The sequence below is a fragment of the Periplaneta americana genome, chromosome 14 (assembly GCF_040183065.1).
Source record: "Periplaneta americana isolate PAMFEO1 chromosome 14, P.americana_PAMFEO1_priV1, whole genome shotgun sequence".
Taxonomy (NCBI): Eukaryota; Metazoa; Arthropoda; class Insecta; order Blattodea; family Blattidae; genus Periplaneta; species Periplaneta americana.
Genome location: NC_091130.1, coordinates 156,267,354 through 156,291,871, shown reverse-complemented (window position 1 = coordinate 156,291,871; position 24,518 = coordinate 156,267,354). Strand labels below are relative to the sequence as shown.

The 24,518-nt window shown below is 36.1% G+C and overlaps 1 protein-coding gene across 11 annotated transcripts in view; it reads right to left on the bottom strand.

The window, feature by feature from the left end:
- Hnf4 (Hepatocyte nuclear factor 4) overlaps positions 1 to 24,518 on the bottom strand; it is a 347,887-nt gene that overhangs the window by 139,209 nt on the left and 184,160 nt on the right. For 2 of the 11 annotated variants that reach the window (XM_069846449.1, XM_069846451.1), the window contains exon 1: positions 1,320 to 1,556. The exons of the other annotated variants lie outside the window; for them this stretch is intronic. In XM_069846449.1, coding sequence (XP_069702550.1) covers positions 1,320 to 1,356 — 37 coding nt within the window. In that variant the 5' untranslated portion in view covers positions 1,357 to 1,556. Of the gene's footprint in view, positions 1 to 1,319; positions 1,557 to 24,518 lie in introns of those variants that run through there. 11 annotated transcript variants of the gene reach the window in all.

Below are 24,518 nucleotides of genomic sequence, written 5' to 3'. Positions count from 1 at the left end.
CATTAGCTGTTGAGAAAAACATTTAATTTCCATAATTTTTAGTACTCAAACCTGTATATCCCCCCTTACTAAATTACTATTTTTGTAGATACGCGGTATTACTTCTTAGCCATCGAAAATGGAGTTATTTGGTAGCTAATTTTACGTAGGGGCATCACAAACCTAGAAAGTTCGGGAATATATAGTGAGACCTACGTTTCTTTTCTTGGAAAACTGTATTAATGTTATAAGTGTTTTAAGGGGAGAGAATGGTATTTTTTGGTGACAAATGAGTAAATAAAAAAAAAATCTTTAAAATACTCTGTGATATGTGTGGAATGCATAGCATAACATTTTGTGGGTATTTGTGCCCTTATCGCATGTTGAGACGTCATTTTTAAACTTCCTGCGCTATGCATTTTTTAAATCATACGCCCTCTTTTGTCGGTTTCCAGCAACTTCATTTTTTTTGCTACATTGTCAGAGAAAAGTGGATATCATTCCTGAACTATTAAAGATACATGCATGAAATTTAGAACACACATTCTTTAGACTATTAGGAAACTTTTCTCTGTAACAGAATTTTGTTAATTGATTTCATTTTAAAAATACGTCCGTTTGTTTGCAAGAAAGGAAATCAGAAAATTGTTATTAAATTTTAATTGTTTATTTTACAAACGTAGGGACTAATATCAAAATTCTGTTACAGACAGTTTGTAGAACATGCTTTTGCAAATACATTGCAAAAAACTGTTTGAATCTAGCTTTATAAACGGTTTAGATATATCGGTTTTAGTACAATTCTGCATCGGGTATATTTTTTCAAATTTGGGCCCCCAAATACTTCTTTTTTTTTAATATTTTTATTTGGTTGAGTTGCTACAGCTATGAGCTCTCTACATACAAAAAAATAATATTTTACACCAAATAGGAAAAAAGTTTTAAAAAATACCATGCTCTCCCCTTAACGGTATAAATACCCCGCTATAAAAACTCTGAAATAAAATGCGCTAACAGTCTGGACAATATTTTTTCCTACGTCAAAGTTCTATCACATGCAGAAATTGATTTACTATTTTAAGACATGAGTTCGAGAGTTATGAACGCAAGACCATTCGGTTGCCAGTTCTAGCTTAACGACAAACTCTTTGAAACGTCTGTAACACCAAAAAGTTAATTGTTGAGGTAAAAGAAGACGGATAAAGATAATGCGAGATATCGATTGTAAACATATCGACACGAGTGACACGGACGATAGAAACTAAGTTAACATCGATAGTATGTAGAGAAGTGTGAGAAATTAGGAGCGCTGAAAGCTAGACTGGTTCACCAAGACTCACCAAACAGCTGCAAGAATGTGTCCTCCATCAGTTTCATTTTCCTCAGCCCTCTCGTGGTGCGATCGCTGTAACCCAGGTTCCTAGTCGATGCTGGTGGACTGCGAGTGCATCACTAACGCCAGCGCCGGTCGTGCACGGCGCTGGTGGGCGGTATCTGACGGGAGGTGGGGAAATTGCAAGGCCCTCTGCACACACATACACACTTTTGGTGCCTATACACAAGTCGCCATACTTGTTACGCAATCGTATGTATGCGGATGGATGGGGTAATTCTCCGATAGATCTGCGAGGAGTTGTTACCACATCTCAGAGCTAATCAACTTAAGCATGACCTTGAAGCAGCTTCCCCCCCCCTCCTACCGCACGGATTAGTGAGAGATCTGTAATGGATCTGATTTTGGCGATCTTTCACCAAACTAGCGTGATAATGTCCGTGATTGCTTCCGAAAACACGCGGCACCACACACGCGCTGTCAACGGACGTTCGCAGAAACAGATATTTACTTTCTAGTCCTACAGTATAGTGCTAGTCAAGTAGTGGGATAGGGAATCGAAGACGGGTCTGCAGAATTTGTAGTCCGTGACGTTACCGCTTGCACCACAGAGAAGGGCAAGAACATGTTCCCGAAACTCGTTCAGTCCATTTGGTCATTTTTATGTTTTTATATCTTATTTGTTTGAGACCTCTATCACTACAGTACTGTAAGCTTCTTTTCTTCCACAACAACGCCAGTCCTTGTCTAAAAGTTTGTGTTATTGGGCATGTCACTTGAAAACTCGCTCAGTCCATTTGGTCACTTTTATGTTTTTATATCTTATTTGTTTGAGACCTCTATCACTACAGTACTGTAAGCTTCTTTTCTTCCACAACAACGCCAGTCCTTGTCTAAAAGTTTGTGTTATTGGGCATGTCACTTGAAAACTCGCTCAGTCCATTTGGTCACTTTTATGTTTTTATATCTTATTTGTTTGAGACCTCTATCACTACAGTGTTGTAAGCTTCTTTTCTTCCACAACAACGCCAGTCCTTGTCTAAAAGTTCGTGTTATTGGGCATGTCACTTGAAAACTCTCGCAGTCCATTTGGTCACTTTCATGTTTTTGTATCTTATTTGTTTGAGACCTCTATCACTACAGTACTGTAAGCTTCTTTTCTTCCACAACAACGCCAGTCCTTGTCTAAAAGTTTGTGTTATTGGGCATGTCACTTGAAAACTCGCTCAGTCCATTTGGTCACTTTTATGTTTTCATATCTTATTTGTTTGAGACCTCTATCACTACAGTACTGTAAGCTTCTTTTCTTCCACAACAACGCCAGTCCTTGTCTAAAAGTTTGTGTTATTGGGCATGTCACTTGAAAACTCGCTCAGTCCATTTGGTCACTTTTATGTTTTCATATCTTATTTGTTTGAGACCTCTATCACTACAGTACTGTAAGCTTCTTTTCTTCCACAACAACGCCAGTCCTTGTCTAAAAGTTTGTGTTATTGGGCATGTCACTTGAAAACTCGCTCACTCCATTTGGTCACTTTTATGTTTTTATATCTTATTTGTTTGAGACCTCTATCACTACAGTATTGTAAGCTTCTTTTCCTCCACAACAACGCCAGTCCTTGTCTAAAAGTTTGTGTTATTGGGCATGTCACTTGAAAACTCGCTCAGTCCATTTGGTCACTTTTATGTTTTTATATCTTATTTGTTTGAGACCTCTATCACTACAGTACTGTAAGCTTCTTTTCCTCCACAACAACGCCAGTCCTTGTCTAAAAGTTTGTGTTATTGGGCATGTCACTTGAAAACTCGCTCAGTCCATTTGGTCACTTTTATGTTTTTATATCTTATTTGTTTGAGACCTCTATCACTACAGTACTGTAAGCTTCTTTTCTTCCACAACAACGCCAGTCCTTGTCTAAAAGTTTGTGTTATTGGGCATGTCACTTGAAAACTCGCTCAGTCCATTTGGTCACTTTTATGTTTTTATATCTTATTTGTTTGAGACCTCTATCACTACAGTACTGTAAGCTTCTTTTCTCCCACAACAACGCCAGTCCTTGTCTAAAAGTTTGTGTTATTGGGCATGTCACTTGAAAACTCGCTCAGTCCATTTGGTCACTTTTATGTTTTTATATCTTATTTGTTTGAGACCTCTATCACTACAGTACTGTAAGCTTCTTTTCCTCCACAACAACGCCAGTCCTTGTCTAAAAGTTTGTGTTATTGGGCATGTCACTTGAAAACTCGCTCAGTCCATTTGGTCACTTTTATGTTTTTATATCTTATTTGTTTGAGACCTCTATCACTACAGTACTGTAAGCTTCTTTTCCTCCACAACAACGCCAGTCCTTGTCTAAAAGTTTGTGTTATTGGGCATGTCACTTGAAAACTCGCTCAGTCCATTTGGTCACTTTTATGTTTTTATATCTTATTTGTTTGAGACCTCTATCACTACAGTACTGTAAGCTTCTTTTCTTCCACAACAACGCCAGTCCTTGTCTAAAAGTTTGTGTTATTGGGCATGTCACTTGAAAACTCGCTCAGTCCATTTGGTCACTTTTATGTTTTTATATCTTATTTGTTTGAGACCTCTATCACTACAGTACTGTAAGCTTCTTTTCTTTCACAACAACGCCAGTCCTTGTCTAAAAGTTTGTGTTATTGGGCATGTCACTTGAAAACTCGCTCAGTCCATTTGGTCACTTTCATGTTTTTATATCTTATTTGTTTGAGACCTCTATCACTACAGTACTGTAAGCTTCTTTTCTTCCACAACAACGCCAGTCCTTGTGTAAAAGTTTGTGTTATTGGGCATGTCACTTGAAAACTCGCTCAGTCCATTTGGTCACTTTCATGTTTTTATATCTTATTTGTTTGAGACCTCTATCACTACAGTACTGTAAGCTTCTTTTCTTCCACAACAACGCCAGTCCTTGTCTAAAAGTTTGTGTTATTGGGCATGTCACTTGAAAACTCTCTCAGTCCATTTGGTCACTTTTATGTTTTTATATCTTATTTGTTTGAAACCTCTATCACTACAGTACTGTAAGCTTCTTTTCTCCCAGAACAACGCCAGTCCTTGCCTAAAAGTTTGTGTTATTGGGCATATCACTTCAAAACTCGCTCAGTCCATTTGGTCACTTTTATGTTTTTATATCTTATTTGTTTGAGACCTCTATCACTACAGTACTGTAAGCTTCTTTTCCTCCACAACAACGCCAGTCCTTGTCTAAAAGCTTGTGTTATTGGGCATATCACTTCAAAACTCGCTCAGTCCATTTGGTCACTTTTATGTTTTTATATTTTATTTGTTTGAAACCTCTATCACTAAAGTATTGTACGCTTCTTTTCTTCCACAACAACGCCAGTCCTTGTCTAAAAGTTTGTGTTATTGTGCATGTCACTTGAAAACTCGCTCACTTCGCAGACCGGTGGACAAAAAAAAAACCAGCGCAGTCCTTTCATAAAAATGGACTGAACGCGTTTTCGGAACACACTCTTCAATTCGGTTTTAACGCAATACGAACTGTCACAATACACCATTTCAACTGCCTCATGGTTAATGAGAGACTGGGCTACAAGCTACGATATTCCAAGAAAAATTTCATTTCTTGCCATATTCTTTCCTACTAGAGTATGTAGGCCTACTGTGAATAATTCTCTCCCTTTATGCAATGAATCTTGATGGAAAAATCAGCACTACATCATTTAAATTAAACTGATTGCGTTTGTTCCTTAGAATCTTCATTAAGAAAGTACACTCAAACATACAGTGCGCCTACTATAGGCTACATACTGGTACATAGATACTTAGCCTGTCGTACATAAACCTAATTCAATTCAGCCATAAACATAAAACAAATGCTATGGGCATAGTCAGTCTACACAAAATACAAGTACAGATTAAAAATAATATTTAAATTAAAATTATAAGTCAGGGGTTCACTCACATTATAAACAGGATTATCAAAAAGCCATTTTCGTAAAACGTTTCTGCGTCTGGCCGCGAAACCAGGTGGCCCGGGTTCGATTCCCGGTTGGGGCAAGTTACCTGGTTGAGGTTTTTTTCCGGAGTTTTCCTTCAACCCAATATGAGCAAAACCTGGGTAACTTTCGGTGCTGGACCCCAGACTCATTTCACCGGCATTATCACCTTCATCTCATTCAGACGCTAAATAACCTGAGATGTTGATACAGCGTCGTAAAATAACCCAATAAAATAAAAATAAATACATACAGCACAGACGCTAGCACGTAAACAAAGCGTTTCTGGACATGGGTTTATTAACAAAATATGGTCACATGGTACCCATCCATCTACCGCCGAGCCTTGCAACATATATCTTTTAGTCCTGTATGCTACGGTATAAATTAAAGGCATAAAATGAATCACTGATTGGAAAAGGGAAGAATGTCCATTCACCTATGTTTTGAGAAAACTAATAAAAACTTATTAACACTTACAATATTTTTCCTATAGCTTTGTAGTGCATTACAAACTTGTAGAACTAAAGTTTCCTGAACTGTATGGTGGGTCGTTTCAGCACATACATTCGATAAATATTTTTGAATCCATCCTCTTTTGAAGCAACGTATTGTTTTCCTAAAGATCTAGGTCTCTTTCTTTTTCTTTTACACATTCATCAATATTTCTTACTCCCTTTCTTCTCCCTTGTATTTGTTCATTATCAGAATTACTTTGACTCATGTTGCTATGGATGATTTACAGACAACTAACTTACAACCACACTGACAGCAATATTAGCAAATTAAGCGAGAGACAGACTTCCTACCTGACATCTGGTGGTGATGCTTACAATAGTGATTGGAAAAAGGAAGAAAGTCCGGACATTCTTCCTTTTTCCACTAATCGATGGGTGGATGGCTCAAGGAAAAAATGTATATCTCAGCTTATTTTTGAAAAAAATTGGACTTTCTTCCTTATTCCAATCAGTGATATATTCTATTGAAATATGTAATGAAAGGAATTCGAAGAAATCACTGCATAAATGGGCATTCAAATTATTCGTCTTTTCCACGAAATGATTGCATCACTTAAAACAATATATTTTTAATATAATGAATAAAATGAAGTAGTAGAGACTGAAAGGATTAATACTGTTTCTCTTTGCAGGTAACATCTCTTCTACTCTTGCGTGCCTGTCTGATTCTGAGTGATATGTGAACTAATTGAACTTAATTACTCTCCCCGACTTGATTAGGCTAGCTTAGCCTATTTTGTATAATCTATGTTCCGTTTTACATTCATTCACAAGCAGTAACGTCACCACATTCCAGCACCACGACAGATTGTGACGCATGCTGATAAATAACTTTCCCGAATCACGTTAAGAACATATCGCACTCCCACTAAAATACAGTCCTAACTCGAAAACTGTGATCCCTAAAGATACGCTTTTTCCTAGTAAAACACTGCTGTAAAAATCTATACTAATAATAAATCTGTAGCCGAATTTTTTCTGGTAATTTTCGATTTTCCAAAAATAATTGGTCCTAACATATATACAGTAGCGTGCAAATTAATCCGAACACGACATATTTTTACATTTTCTGTCATTGTTGGGCTCACAGCTGCTCATACCGCTTTAATTGACGTGTAATTCCATTGTTGAAGGTCTGTCATTATTTTTTTTATAATATGTGACATTTTGCCTGTCGTTTTGTACTTATAAGCATTTCAGTTGTGTTGAAGACTTAATACTGCAATCCTGTGTACATTCTGTCGTCTTCACAAATGGATACAACTCCACGAAAACGGTCTAAAATTATAACATTAGCAGAGCATTCTTCTATGACACAGAGGCAAATTGCTGCAGAATGTCACATCGGTTTGGCTACTGTTAATTCGATCATAAAATGATACAGGGAGACTGGCACCATGCCATACGTCTCGAAAAACTACACAATTCTTCAACAAGAAGAATATTCAGGTACTCCCCTGGCCAGGCAACTCACCCGACATCAACCCCATTGAGAACTTGTGGTCAATTTGCAAAATAAGAATGCAAAAAATGGATTGTTCTACAAAGGAGAAGATGATTTCTGCCCTCATTGGTGTATGGTTTCGCGATGAAGAAATGAAGAATATTTGTGGGAAATTAGTGGAATCCATGCCAAATCGTCTCAGAGCTGTTATTAGGAACAAGGGAGGCCACATAGATTACTGAGGTATGTCTTAGAACCTTTTTTTTTAATCCCGTTTGAGTGTTTTTGCGTAAGTAATTACGTTGTTCGGATTAATTTGCACGCTACTGTAATTAACCGCCCTGAAACCGAAAATCGCTTTTCTGAAATTTTTGTTTATATGTCTGTCTGTCTGTCTGTCTGTCTGGATGTTTGTTACCTGATCCGATTTATATGAAAATTGGAATATAAATTAAGTTCGTTGTAACTTAGAATTTAGGCTATATGGCATTCAAAATATTTTATTTAAAAGGGGGGTTATAAGGGGGCTTGAATTAAATAAATCGAAATATCTCCCTTATTATTAATTTTCATGAAAAATATTACATAACAAAAGTTTCTTTACAAATAATTTCCGATAAGTTTTATTCCATGCAAAATTTTGATGGGACTGATATTTAATGAGATAAATGAGTTTCAAAATTACAATAACAACTACCATCTAAGGCAGTGTAATGAAATAAAAAACAAATGACTTCGTCTATAAGGGGCCTTGGACAACAACAATCGAAAGCTATGAAACATAGCCTACAGACAATGTTTCTGTCTTTGTATGAAGTAATATCGGAAGCTAAATTAACAGATTTGTATAATTAATTATTATTTCATCATTGGAAAGTGTAGTTTCTCTAGATGGACATAATGCTATAATGTTATTACAGTAACTTCTGAGTGAATCGAGGACAGGTAAGATTAAAATAGCTTCTTATGCACAGAAAACTTGATAGGCATTCGTTTCCTGTATTTCCTCAAATAATTTTTATGACCAAATGAGTGTCTCTGGATCAAAATGATCGCATTTCAATTTTTTAATACAATTTAAATTAAGTAATATAATAAACGATTTATCCTTCTATCAAACACGAATGTTCCCTGGATCAAATGTCCTATTTTAATTATGTAATTACTTTATATTTATTTCTAACGGGTGCAGCGGAGCGCACGGGTACGGCTAGTTAAAAATAAATAGGTAACAAAACTTTTGATAATTTGCTATTTTATTATTAGAATTGCATATCTACGACAAGTGAAACAGTGTTGGAAATAATTATGAACGTAATATGTGATTTTCAACACACGACAGTATTTTACTGGGAGTGCGACATAGGGTACTTCAATCGAGTTTTCAGTAGGAAAGCGAAGAAGACCAGGAAACCAAAGGAAGGGAAATGAGATCACAAGATACATAGTAAAGAAACAGAAGAGATGAACAGAAAAATCTGTTATGTAATGCGTGAAATGTCGCGACCTGAGATTAATAAGCATGACAACATTATGTTGGCTTGAAGTCATATTCATAAATAATAATTTACAGATGCGTTGCAATATTGCTTCCAAGCCTAGCCTCTGATTTCATTTGTTTTTGGCTATTTTTGTAGTTGCTGTGAGTGTTCTTATATGATAATGAACTAACATAACAGACTATCTAAAATTCTTAGTTGCTACAAATAAATATTTACTAGTTATTTAATAAATGCTGCAAACTACGAGTAAGTTCATTCGACGTTCAAATAAACATTTTTCAAATTTATTTTCAATGAAGAATGCCAGACATTCTGAAAGTTATTTGCTTCCATAATAATGAAAGATACTCTCTCTCGAGCCAATACTGAAGAGAATGACGCATATAAATATCTACACCACACCGCCATTAAATATATGAAAAAGACCCAACCCCACTTGATTAATAATTATAAAAATATTTGATTTTTAATAATATTATTATCTTACGTAAGTTTTATAGCTTTCAGTAACATATACTATATATACTATATAGCCGCCACTCAGTAAAATATTACTTACTTACTTACAAATGTCTTTTAAGGAACCCGAAGGTTCATTGCCGCCCTCACATAAGCCCGCCATCGGTCCCTATCCTGTGCAAGATTAATCCAGTCTCTATCATCATATCCCACCTCCCTCAAATCCATCTACGTCTCGGCCTCCCCAAAGGTCTTTTTCCCTCCTGTCTCCCAACTAACACTCTATATGCATGGCGCGTCCTCAGGTTGCGGATAGAGGAGACGGCCTCCAGATATGGAGGGTAGCTGCGAATATATTGAATAAGCAGTCGTGGACAGCCGATAAGGGGTGGTCCTCCAGCTTGGGGGTTGGGCGAAGGGCTAACAACCCATCACCGTAAAAAAACAGCTTGTTACGAATCCCTACTCAGTAAAATATAGAAATCAAAATCTAATTTAAGTTATTCTCTACATCTAGTTATATAACCCGAAAACGTTTCACTTTCATATCATCAATATAGGATTAATATGTATAATTAATGAAAAATAGTCACATCATGGCATTAACTACAATAATATTTCATTTCTAATTGTAATAATGTCATCAAACCACCTCAAGTTTTGTAATTTTTTAATATCCAATACACAGCTGTACCCAGAAAATTACACACCACAGAATCGAACCTGTAAATTATTTTTAATAAGTTAAGTTTTTAATAACCAATTTAATTTGAGCTCTAAATATGTCAGCATTCTTGCAGATCATGGCCTTCGTGTAATATTGTATACTGTAGTATGTGTTTTGTTTTATTCTTAAATGCAACACGGCCGACTTGATGCTCGCTTCGCTTCTCCTTTACAAAAAAGCGAAGGGAATATCAAGTCGGCCGTGAATGCTATTAGCTAGTTCTCAAAACTGACGACAGATGGATTTTGGAAAATAGGAAAATGATGTTTAAAAATTGACATTTCGCTGAAAACTACTATTTTTCCGAAAAACTTTGAGTTCCAAGCTTCAAAATGAGGGGCCATTTATTAAAATCCGTCCAGCCGTTTTCCCGTAATTTCCATTACCAGTTCAAATTATATGGATTCGTAAAAACAAATGAAGCAGCGAAATAAATGACAGGCAACGTGGACCGTTGTTATTTTGAGCCACTAGGTCTCTGACACCGTGTATAAGCCACAGGCATAGATGAAACGATGGCACATTTGCCTATTGATATAAGGATACGCTTTCACGTGGGTTCAGTACTCTCTTGGGCCGATTACCTGGCTGGGTTTTTTCCAAGGTTTTCCCCAACTGTAGGCATGTCAGGAAATCTATGGCGAATCCTCGGCCTCATCTCCAAATACTACGAGGCGCATCCAGAAAGTAAATTTCCCTATTTTTTTTAAAGAACACTTTCAGGAAAACATTTATTGGCATCAGGTACAGCAATGTTTCAGCTATTTTCCAACATAGCCACCATCAGAATTCAGACACTTGTATCGTGGGATCAACTTTTGTATCCCTCTGTCGTAGAACTCTGCCGCCTGTGAATGGAACCAGCGTGTGACAGACGTCTTCAGCTCTTCGTCGTTGCCAAAACGCTCACCGGAGGACAGGAATTTCTTGAGGTGCAAGAAAACGTGAAAATCGCTGGGAGCAAGATCAGGACTGTAGGGTGGATGATCAAACAACTCCCAGCCAAATTCCGTCATAAACAGCTGCTGTGCGCCGAGCCGTATGTGGACGAGCATTGTCATGGAGGAGCACAACACCTGCAGTAAGCATTCCACGCCTCTTGTTTTGAATGGTACGTCGCAATTTTCGCAGTGTTTCATAGTAACGGTCAAGGTTAACTGTTTCACCTCTTGGAAGGAAGTCAATGAGCAGAATGCCCTTCCTGTCCCAGAACACCGTGCACATCACTTTCCGTACCGACAGCGTCTGTTTGAATTTCGTCCTGACCGGAGATCCACTATGCCGCCAATGCATTGACTGCTGCTTGGTTTCCGGGGTGAAGTGCGAAATCCAAGTCTCATCGCCCGTGACGATCCTGTCGAGGAACTTTTCGCCGTCATCGTGATACCGTTGCAGAAATGTCAGTGCTGCTCCTAAACGTTGCATTTTGTGTTCGGGTGTCAGGTTTTTCGGCACCCACCTGGCACACACTTTTTTGAACAGCAGGTGCTTAGTGACAATCTCATGCAACAAGAATCGCGATATCTGTGGAAAATGGCTGCTCAGCTCCGTATTCGTGAAGCGACGGTTCTCCATGATGCACTGCCTCACCAGCTCAACATGATCATCATTGATGAGGGACGGTCGCCCACTGCGCTCTTCATCATGGACACTTTGACGACCTTAGGGAAACTGCCTACACCAGCGACGCACCATCTGCTTACTCATGATGTTCGACCCATAGACCTGGCAGAGCTGCCGATGAATTTCAATTGGCGCAATGCTTTGTGCATTAAAGAACTTTATCACTGACCGAACCTCGCAGGCGGCGGGAGAAGGAATAAGAGCTTCCATTTCGGACCACTGCTGCCACGCTACTGGCACCAGGCGGGACCTGTCCGGCTGGCATATGATTGATACGTCATAGATCTGTTACGCATGCGCAATTGACACGGCTAATTACGTTTACTTTCAAGGGGAAAAAATCGGGGAAACTTCCTTTCTGGATATGATTCGTATCTCGCTATCACCAATTCCATCGACGCTAAATAACCTTGTTCTTGATATAACATCATTAAATAACTGAATTAAAAAGAAGTTCTGAGCAGTATGAAGGATACACCGGCACTTAGGATACGTCATCCAGTTTCGGTAATTAAACTACAGTAGTGTTGGTTTCAATGTTTTATTTTTGTTTAGCTTTACAGATGGAAAGTATGGATCTTTGATAAGAGGAGTAATTATTAATACTGAAGAACTCGCGATTACAAATGAAACTAACAGTAGCACAGGTCTGCAGCTGCTCTCGATGCCGAGATATTACTGAGAGAGATCCCGCGGCACTGTTAATTTTATACACAACTTCGGCGCCCTCGTGCCCGTATGGAGGGGAGGTGGCATCATTGGGCATGGTCATACAAGTTACAATGCTTCATGACCTAACTACTAATAACATTAGTATTCTGTCATTTTTGTCTCTTCACAGATCCCGGAACCGATATGTAGGGAGAGACGTATTATACGTCAAAGTGGATAAAGGAACAAGTTATGAATGAGGGGGACGTGAATGAATTTTATTTTTGATGTTCATTTATTTTGCTGCTTCATTTGTTTTTACGAATAAATATTTATTTGTGCGAGATCGTGCGTATTTGCTTGGTTTCCGCACAAAACCAATCCGCGGAAAGTCTAAAATTCCACATTCAGTATTCCCAACCTAACACACATAACAATTTCCTTCTTCTTACCGCTTAAGCGCGACATTCATTTTACTGCTTTAGGCTTTTAACATATTATTTTTAGAGACGTTTAACATAGTAATAATTATAAATTGGAAACTTACCACTGCAATTTCACCTAAATTGCAATGTTAATTATTGTTTTTAAATATTTGCAAAAATTAAGTAAAGTCTACTACTCCACGAAACTTATTGCATTCCTGATACAAGTAACATTAAGGAAGCCGTGAAAAAATCAACAAGATTCCATATGCCGATGTTATTACTGCAATATGTTATATAAATAATATTGTTAAAATATTAAAATGAAAAATAAATCATTACATAACCTTACCGTTTGTTTTAAGTTCGCATTTATAGACTGGGGGAAAAAAAGACAGACGTATATCACGGCCTGCAGGAGTATAGTAAACACAGAAAACATTTTATAGCAACAATGTTGAAGAAAGATATTTTGGTGTTCCGAAGTTGCCGTCATTAAACAGAAACCAACATGGAGATTTCATTGCAACTAATTAGAAATTCGTCTTTCAGGTATGCAATAAACGATCTTCGCAGAAAATAATGTACGATACACGAGGGGTATGTTTGTTTTCATGTTCTCGGAAATTAAAAAAGCTCAACTACGTTTCGCTTTTTCAATCTTTTCCTCGACCATGAAAACGTCAACATACCGCTCTTGTAAAGTATATTATTTTTAGAGACGTTCAATATAGTAATAATTATAAATTGGAAACTTACCACTGAAATTTCACCTAAATTGCACTGTTAATTATTGTTTTTAAATATTTGCAAAAATTAAGTAAACTCTACAACTCCACTAAAGTTACTGCATTCGTGATGCAAGTAACATTAAGGAAGCCGTGAAAAAATAAGCAAGATTCCAGACTCATCATAGACTGGGAAAAAAAAAAAGACAGACGTATATCACGGCCTGCTGGAGTATAGTAAACACAGAAAACATTTTAAAGCAACAATGTTGAAGATAGATATTTTTGTTTTGCAAATTTGCCGTCATTGAACAGAAACCAAGATGGAGATTTCATTGCAACTAATTAGAAATTCCTCTTTCAGGTATGTAATAAACGATCTTCGCACAAAATAATGTACGATACACGAGCGGTATGTTTTCTTTCAATTCTCGGAAATTAAAAAAGCTCAACTACGTTTCCCTTTTTCAAACTTTTCCTCGAACATGAAAACTTCAACATACCGCTCTTGTAACGCATGTTACTATTGTAGCAACTAAGAATTTTAGATAGTCTGTTATGTTAGTTCATTAACAAATAAAAAATACTAATTTTGGTCTCAGGAGAGCTAATTATATAATATGTTTACAGAGATTATTATTGCAAAAGCGAAAATTACGAAAAAAAAAAATAGATTCAGTTTTAATATTAGTAGGCCTTATATAAAAAGAACCCATACTTGAAGTCAAGCAATTGAAACGAATGTATGTCTTGTAGGTAGATGGGGTTAGAAAGTTCGTAGAGTAGTTTTTATGAAGTTTTTACGTTTTTAGGTTTACACTTTCCTGCATTCAGTGATATCATCGTATCTGATTATTATTTATAAAATTTCTTGGCCTCAAATTTTTTTTTCGAGACTGATTGATGAGTGGATAAGAGCAATCATGTTTCACTAATCATATCTCTTAAACCTAGAGGTTAAGGCGGTGAAGATAATTGTCAATAACTTATTGATATCTTTCATTAAAACTTTATTTGTGTTAGTATGACGTGGAAGTATTAAAAACAGCGTATCTTGTAATTCACTGTTAAGTTAATCTGTAGCCCATTCCACTTCGAATGCGATATGATAACAGCTAAGTGTATTCAGAATAGGCGTAAGTAGGTATTGTGTCGTTACTGTGTTGTATTATCAGAGGAAATCCCTCCTCGTATCGTATCAGTAGCGTGTATAAAAAGACTGTTTCAACTGCCTGTGGAATCGAACTCAGTAAACTCAGCAGAGTAGGGCAGCCGTGGCGAAAAGGCCGTGGCGCCGAGCCACTGTGTAAGCTGCAACGTGCATAGCACCTATGGAGGGAGGCGGACAACCGAAGGGGAAGTTAATGTTTAGGACGTGTAACGAAGAAAGAATTAACAAGAAAACATAGTTCACATTATCACAACCTAAAATTAACTGTCTTCAGAATGTCTCTGCGACAGAGTTTCAAAATCAGGAATTATGTCACTTACTGCCAGTCGTAGTTGATCACGAAGGTATTTGTCTGTCAGTCGTGATCTAAATTTGATTTTTACTATTTTCATTGTTGAAAATAATTTTTCAAAAACGTAAGTTGTAGCGAACATGGCTTCAACAGAGCAAGCGAAAGAACGAAGCTTCAAATATTTATTTTTTTTCCAAAGATTTGAAAAGTTCAATATCTGTCAAGTCCTTACATCTAGCTTTCATTTAACGTCACATTGTAAATCTGTGAGTTTAAATTGAAAATCTAACCGCATTATTCGTACATCTGCTGTAAAAGAATCTACGTACAGAGATGATAATGATAATAATAATAATAATAATAATAATAATAATAATAATAATAATAATAACACTTAACCTTTTAATGTTTCATCAGTAACATGTAGTAACTTATAATGCCGTTTTATGTTATACAACCGTTTTCCTAGTAATATTTGTGAACAAATCACACATTTAATATTCTCATCATATTGTAAGCAGAAGCATGCAACCTCCCATCCTACTTGAAACTTTCGTTTTTTATAGAGGTACATGGTTTCGAGAGAGATATTGCGACGATACGCCACTCTCAGGTCAGAGACAAATACAAATAGAACGGAGTTTGACTCCAGTGAGTGAGAGGGTGGGGGTTATAGGTAGGAAGCGAGAGAAAAGCACTGCGAGCCACAATGTGCTCGTGAGTCGCATTTTCGCCGCGGCTGCAGTAGGGCATGCAGGGGAAATTTATTTTATCTGATAAAGAGATTGTGAACATCCAGAACCATTCGAGAATCCAATAGCTTTCCCTAACAGGCGTGTTAGCCCATGTCTTGCTACTTTGATTTATTTTCTGCCGCTTACGAGAACAAAAGATCGAAGTGGACTTCAATTCGTAAAGGTTGTCTCCAAAGCCAGTACATGTCTTGACTGACTGCTTATGCAGAGATCGTACTTAAACATAGACACCAAAATGCCTAATATTGCAGGGTGTCTTGGGTCAAAATAATACAGATAATAGAGTGGACCGAACTGAATAGTGTGTTACTATGAATGATCTTTCCGATTACAAACTTGAATAACTATCGTCAGGAGACACTTAGAAACATGATATTGCTATCAATGGAAAGAGAAACTCAAATATTTTTTGTTATGATTGTGAACCTGTCGCATATTTATTAATTTCGTTGCTAGGAGACGATATAACAGAAAAATGGATGCAAACGAAGACAGGAATAATTTTTTTTTAATCGTAAAAATATGTTTGTGCGAGATCGTGCGTATTTGCTTGCTTTCCGCACAGAACCAATACGCGGTAAGTGTGAAATACCACATTCAGTATTCCCAACGTAACACACATAACAATTTCCCTCTTCTTACCGCTTAAGCGCGACATTAATTTTACTGCTTTAGGATTTTAACATATTATTTTTAGAGACGTTTAACATAGTAATAATTATAAATTTGAAACTTGCCACTGCAATTTCACCTAAATTGCAATGTTAATTATTGTTTTTAAATATTTTAAAAAATTAAGTAAACTCTACAACACCACAAAAGTTACTGCATTTGTAATGCAAGTAACATTAAGGAAGCCGTGAAAAAATCAACAAGATTCCAGATGTCGACGTTATTACTGCAATATGTTATATAAATAATATTGTTAAAATATTACTCGTAAAATGAAAAATAAATCATTACATAACCTTACCGTTTGTTTTAAGTTCGCATTTATAGACTGGGGGAAAAAAAAGACAGACATATATCACGGCCTGCTGGAGTATAGTAAACATAGAAAACGTTTTATAGCAACAATGTTGAAGATAGATATTTTAGTTTTTAAAAGTTGCCGTCATTGAACAGAAACCAAGATGGAGATTTCATTTTAACTAATTAGAAATTCCTTTTTCAGGTATGTAATAAACGATCTTCGCACAAAATAATGTACGATACAGGAGCGGTACGTTTGTTTTCATGTTCTCGGAAATTAAAAAGCTCAACTACGTTTCGCTTTTTCAAACTTTTCCTCGAACATGAAAACGTCAACATACCGCTCTTGTAACGTATATTACTATTATCATATAGCAGAAGGACAGTGTTTTACATATACTAATTTTCATTATCGTACAAGATAGAGTAATGGAGGAAAAAATGTTGAATATTTCCAAAATTTTATTCCTTTAAGCTATACCTAACCCCTTAAAGGACAAAAATAAAATTATTTCAATCATTTATTATCATAATACACCGCTCTCTTAAATTGACTGAGCAATATTGGGAATTAAATGATTGGTTTTCCCAAAAAACGTATGAAATGTTGGATATAAAACTATTTTTATCCCAAAAAGGAAGCAAAAACGAGTAAAATTATATTATACTTTTTTGTTGAAATATCTCAAAGAATAACCCCTGAAATAAGTAACAGTACTTACGGTCATTCTGTAGCCTGTATGTGAATTATGTGTAATTTGTCTCCTAATGCTACGTAGCTTTATTTTTTCGTGGTATTTTTATGTAACTTTTATATTGACTTTTATTATTAAATAAATAAAGAAATTAATTAATATTTTTTTTATTTTATAGTTTATTTTGCGATGCTTTATCAACAGCTTAGGTTATTTAGCGTCTGAATGAGATGAAGGTGATAATGCAGATGAAATGAGTCCGGGGCCCAACACCGAAAGTTACCCAGCATTTGCTCATATTGGGTTGAGGGAAAACCCCGGAAAAAACCTCAACCAGGTAACTTGCCCCGACCGGGAATCGAACCCGGGCCACCTAGTTTCGCGGCTAGACGCGCTGACCGTTACTCCATAGGTGTGGACGAAATTAATTAGTAGATTAAAACATAAGTAAATCTTCTTTGTAGAAGTAGCTCTGTTGAAAAAGCGGTAAAGACTGGGAAAAATAAAAAGAATCTACAAATATTTACATCTGTTATATAAACCATTTACAAAACTAAATTCTTAAAACAAAATCCAGCCAATTGAGACATACCACGTAAAGCAAAATAATCGAAGATGAGTAGAGATAAGTAGTGTTACGTGTTTACGAATGCAAGTTTAAATCATTGCCAAATTTTCATGTGGCAACAACATTAACACTGAAAAGACAAGTGAGATGTAAGTAAACAAGATTACGTTAAAGGCTATTGAAATGATAAACTACCCATAAACTGAATGTCTCTATCTTTATCTGAAAATCTTTATTAAATGGACAAACATACGTTTCATATAAGATAATATAATGATGTACAGTGTGTCCCGTAGAATCACTACCACAAAGAAATCTGAATATCTCCTAAACTAATAGTGGCAGAATAACCGGACTTAGATTTTATGTTAGAAGAACTCACAAAGTTCCAATAGATCTCCACATGTGCGCCTCTGGTGGCCTGAACAATATCAAGACGGTATTCTATCTCCCTCCATATGTTCCGCAGCATTACAGGTGTGACGGAAGCACAAGCCTCTATTATCCGCCTTCGGACGTCAGCCAGTTCCTGTATTGGAGTTCGATAAACAATGCTTTTTACATATCCCCAAAGAAAGAAATCTAAGGAGGGTCAAATCTGGTGACCTTGGAGGCCATTCAATGGGACCTGATCTTCCGATCCACTTGTTTGGAAATTGTGTGTTGAGGTAGTCTAGAACTTGATTGGTGTAATGTGATCCAAATCCGTACATAAGCCTTCAGTTTGGAGGATGATCGCTTCCTGGGAAGGGATTCGAACCCAGGCTCCAAGAGTAGCTATGTATCAGCATGCAAACGCGCTACCGTCTGAGCTACGCGCATGCCTCCGATTGTAATTGGACTGGCTTTTCAAGGGCACGACCCGGGAGGGGTCCCTGCACTTAGGTACGCTTTGGCCCTTTGTAATGATTGTCCAAGTCCGACAGATGACCTGAATGACATACGTGAATCAGACGCTGATAGGCGGGCCATCTGCCTCATCCCCTTTTAGAGCCGGGTAACCTGATAAACTTCAAGGGCCAGGAACCAAAACTTCCTACATCACATTGGGAACTCTTACTACCCCCAAAACTTCACCCCAACCTATTTTACTATTGCGGTTGATATATGAAATGAGGGGGAGGTGGAATGATATAGGGAAACGGGAGTACCCCGAGAAAGACCCTCTGCTTTGTCCACCATGAATTCCAACACAGCCTAGCAGGGGGTCGAACAAGGACCGTCTGGATGGAAGAGTAGCGTCATAGACGCGGTGCCAATGTATCCAATTAGTTTTGCAGCAACAAATTTTAGGTAATGTACACAAGAGAACACATAGGCCTATATAATCATAGGTTTCTGCAATCAGATTTCGCTACCCCTCGTAGCACCCGAAATTCATGCACTGGCTGAAACTTCATGAGAAAATTTTTTCTCCAACAAAGACTGTAACCAGCGCTTATTCCGTGACGCTAGTCCAAGGCATGACGCCGGCTTAGACCATGCGGTTACGGCGCGGGGTCCTTTCAAGTTTAGAACATGCAATTTGTGTGACTGAAAAATGCGATATGGTTGGAAGAGCTCTGTCTCATAAAAATGAAAAAAATTACTGCCTATGTTTTTCTTCTCTCTGTGCAAATGCGATACGGGTAGTACACACATCAATATGATTATGAAATCCATGACCATAAAATGTGGTCATTTAGAAGAAAACAACTAAATAAATAAATAGGTGGATGAGTAAATAAATAAATGAGTGAGTGAATGAATAAATGAGCGAATGAATAAATAAATAAATGTGCGAATGCATAAATAAAAAAATTAATAAATGAGTGGATGAGTAAATAAATAAATAAACAAATAAATAAATAAATCAGTGGATGAGTAAATAAATAAACAAATAAATGAATAAATAAATGATTGGATGAGTAAATAAATAAATAAATAAATGAACAAATAAATAAATGAGTGGATGAGTAAATAAATAGATAAATAAATATATGGAGGAGTAAATAAATAAATGAGTGAATGAATAAATAAATAAATAAATGAGTGGATGAGTAAATAAATAAATAAATAAACAAATAAATAAATGAGTGGATGAGTAAATAAATAAATAAATAAATGTACAAATAAATAAATAAATGAGAGAATGAATAAATAAATTTGCGAATGAATAAATAAATAAATAAATGAGTGGATGAGTAAATAAATGAGTGAATGAATAAATAAATAAATAAATGAGTGAATGAGTAAATAAATAGATAAATAAATATATGGAGGAGTAAATAAATAAATGAGTGAATAAATAAATAAATAAATGAGTGATTGAGTAAATAAATAAATGAACAAATAAATAAATGAGTGAATGAGTAAATAAATAAATAAATAAATGAGTGAGTGAGTAAATAAATGTGCGAATGAATAAATAAATAAATAAATAAATAAATAAATGAGTGGATGAGTAAATAAATAATAAATGAACAAATAAATAAATGTATGAGTAAATAAATGTGCGAATGAATAAATAAATAAATGAGTGGATGAGTAAATAAATAAACAAATAAATTAATAAATAAATAATAAGTGGATGAGTAAATAAATAAATAAATTAGTAGACGTGTAAATAAATAAACAAATAAATTAATAAATAAATAATAAGTGGATGAGTAAATAAATAAATAAATTAGTAGACGTGTAAATAAATAAACAAATAAATAAATGAGTGGATGAGTAAATAAATAAATGAATAAAGTGAATGAGTAAATAAATAAATGAATAAAGTGAATGAGTAAATAAATAATAAGTGGATGAGTAAATAAATAAATGAATAAAGTGAATGAGTAAATAAATAAATTAGTAGATGAGTAAATAAATAAACAAATAAATGAATAAATAAATAAATGAGTGGATAGTATATAAATAAATAAATATCAGGCAGTGATCCAGTCCCTCAGGTCATGTCATTCGGTCCATAAATCCACGCCCATATCTCGGTTATTTCATTGATGATATAAATGATCATACGATGCGACTCCAGTGACGTAGTGTACTCCAGGCCGAATTCCACTCCAGAGAACACAGGACATCCGCAGCCAATCTGACCCCACAAATGGCTTTTATGTAAGAACGAATCTGCTTCTTACCAGCTGATAATAATTATAACATCCGAGTTTGATGGCGCGCATCGGTCCCAAAAAAACAAAGATGATGATGATGATGATGATGATGATGATGATGATGATGATGATGATGATGATGATGAAAGCGAGATGAAGGGGAGAATGACAGAAACGGAAGTGCCCCGAGAAAAAAAAAACCTCTGTTCTGTCCACCACAAAATTCCAGCACGACCCGGCAGGGGATCGAACCCAGGACGCCTGAATGGAAGACCAGCAGGCTGGCACTTGAGTCACAGACGCTCTGTGCATAAGCATGCGTGAAGTGTGTGCGCTTATGCATGCGTGTACACGTGCGTATGTGCAATTTGGCGGCGTGTTTGTATGGAAGGAAGTACCGCACACGTGTGTATGCGTGATTAAAATAGAGCATTTATCTGCCGTTCCTTTCCTCGCACTCCCACTCACTATCTGCCTGTCAGCCATGCGAGCACCGAATGATTCGTAAAAAGTGGTAAGTGGACAGCAGCGATGGCTCCAGATAACTCCCCAGGCAATAACCCTGCCGACCACAGCGTGTTCGAAAATCTCGTGAATATAAATCTAGGCTGTGAAGATATAAGCAGTGTTGCCAATTCAGCGGTTTTCCCGCTAAATCTAGCTTTTCTGGATAACCATGTCGCGGGTAAAATTATTTTATCCCGCTTAGCGGGAATACTAGCGGTTTTTAATCTTTAAAATTTCTGAAATGAAATTCATATTAGCATTATAAGCGGCTTTCATAATTACGTTTAATTCGTTCAGTGTGTATTCTGTGAAATAATGGATGTGTTAATGTAGTGATAATTCCATATTATAATATGTTACCGTTAAAACCCGAAATCCGTCAAAACCAGTTTCAGCTAGTAAAAACTAGTTTAATCAAATAAAGATAGAAAGTGAGTTTTCGTATAATCTAGAATCAATGTCAGGTTAAGTTTGGTTTGTTTAGGTTTTTGTTTGGTAAAAGCCTAAAAAAAACCTATACAAACCAAACTTAACCTGTCATTGATTCTAGATCTTACGAAAATTCCCTTTCTATCTATCTATATTTTAAAATTACTTTTTACTAGTTGAAACTGGTTTTGTCGAATTTTGGATTTTAACGGTAACATATATAGTGCAATAAGAATTTAAATATGTTGTGTCTGTGATAAAAGTGTTCTAAATTGCTTTATAGCGTCACATTGGCAATGAAAAAAGTGTGCAATATTCGTTAAATTGGCGAGTGGATGCTCTATTTTGACCATTATTATTATTATTATTATTATTATTATTATTATTATTATTATTATTATTATTATCATTATTATTGAATAATAAGTATACATTAAAATCTAGAGATATTTGCTAGAAAATCGCGGGTTTTCGAAAGTCATCTAGCGGGATTATACGAACAACTGTTGGCAACACTGGACATAAGCAATCTTACGAGAGAGACAGTGAAATTTGCATTTTTTTAAATTAGTGCAAAATTGCCATTTTTGTATCTAGAAATATCATTGCTCCAACAACTTAAATTCCAGATTAGGTTTTGGGAAAAAAAAAAATTGGCCCTACACTTAAAAAAACTAACAGGATACAATAATAATTCACTAAAATTGATATAATATCTCGGCAATTTTTAAAGATCAATTCAAATGTTATATGGCATTTTACTTCTAGAAGCGAGTTCTTTAGAAAAACCTGGAGCACAATTTTCATATTGGCTTTCGAAATTTTATGAAAAACAATTACATTTTAGGAATGAATTTTATAATACAGTGAAACTTCCCTTAACGGACACTTCCCAATAGCGGACTCCTCTCAATAGCGGACATTTTAAAATTCCCCTGCAAAATAACATTGACCTTTATTATAAAATCCTTCCAAATAGCGGACATTCTCAATAACGGATGCAGACACTGAAATGTGTCTCCCAACAACAATTAAAACTTCCAAATAACGGACAGCGTGAAAGAAAAAAAAGGAAAAAGACGGTTGTAAATTCTAACGGAATTCTTTGCAACAATCATTATCGTGCATTTGAACGTTCTTGTACTTTATTGAAGGTAAGCAGCACAGTTGTTAGTTGTGATACTGTACGTGAGCAGTCCGTACTTTCTTAGTTTGTCAAGTTGAGTGTTCGGAAGTACAGTCACATTAAAAACGTCACAAAAACGTAAACGTTTGTCACTGAAAGAGAAAGTGGATATTGTAAAGCATAGTGAGAAGGAGAAATTAAGTGTTCGTGAGCTGGCCACAAAGTTTAATGTGGGAAAAACTCAGGTTAGTGAAATTTTGAAAAACAAGGATGTTATTTTAAAATCATACACTGAGAATGCAATTCTAGATTTCTTTGTGTGAGGTGAAGTGGTACAGTGACTGATGTTTATTTCATTTACAAAACATTTACTGGTACGATTTCTCTTTGGGTGAATAATGTAAGCAAAATCTCACAATCTCACTGTCTACTGTACTGTACTGTAAAATATAGTGTTGAATATGTATGAGAAATTTTAATGTACTGTAGGCTATACATACTAACGATTTTATAAATAGCGGACACTTCTCAATAACGGACATTTAATTTTTCCCCGGCGGTGTCCGCTATTGGGAAGTTTCACTGTACTTATGTAAGAATATGGAAGTGTATTTTTCAAATGCTACAAAATAACAAAGTTCTCTTTCATACAAAAGCTTCCTAATAGCTTAAAGAATATGAGATTCAAACATCATGCATATAGCATTAATAGTTATGAATATGTACAACGTTTTGTAAGAGAATGAAGCAGGAAATTAAAGTTAGGGGATTTTGCTATCATAGTTTAATATCATCTGAAAACTCCGTGGAGCAGATCTTTAAGAAAAATGGCGTTACAGCAGGTGACAAGACCTTAAATACGCTTCAATTTTATGTATGTATGTATAATTGTGTTATTTTACGACGCTGTATCAACATCTCAGGTTATTTAGCGTCTGAATGAAATGAATGTGATAATGCCGGTGAAATTAATCCGAAGTCCAGCATCGAAAGTTACCCGGCATTTGCTCGTATTGGGTTGAGGGAAAACCCCAGAAAAAACCTCAACCAGGTAACTTGCCCCAACTGGAATTCGAACCCGGGTCACCTGGTTTCGCGGCCAGACGCGCTGACCGTTACTCCAGATGTATGTATATAGGGTGTTTGAGAATAAGGTGCTTAGAAAAATATTTGGGGCTAAGAGGGATGAAGTTACAGGAGAATGGAGAAAGTTACACAACACAGAACTGCACGCATTGTATTCTTCACCTGACATGATTAGAAACATTAAATCCAGACGTTTGAGATGGGCAGGGTATGTAGCACGTATGGGCGAATCCAGAAAAGCATATAGAATGTTAGTTGGGAAACCGAAGGAAAAATATCTTTGGGGAAGTCGAGACGTAGATGGGACGATAATATAAAAATGGATTTGAGGGAGGTGGGATATGATGATAGAGACTGGATTAATCTTGCTCAGGATAAGGACCGATGGCGGGCTTATGTGAGGGCGGCAATGAACCTCCGGGTTCCTTAAAAGCCATAAGTAAGTA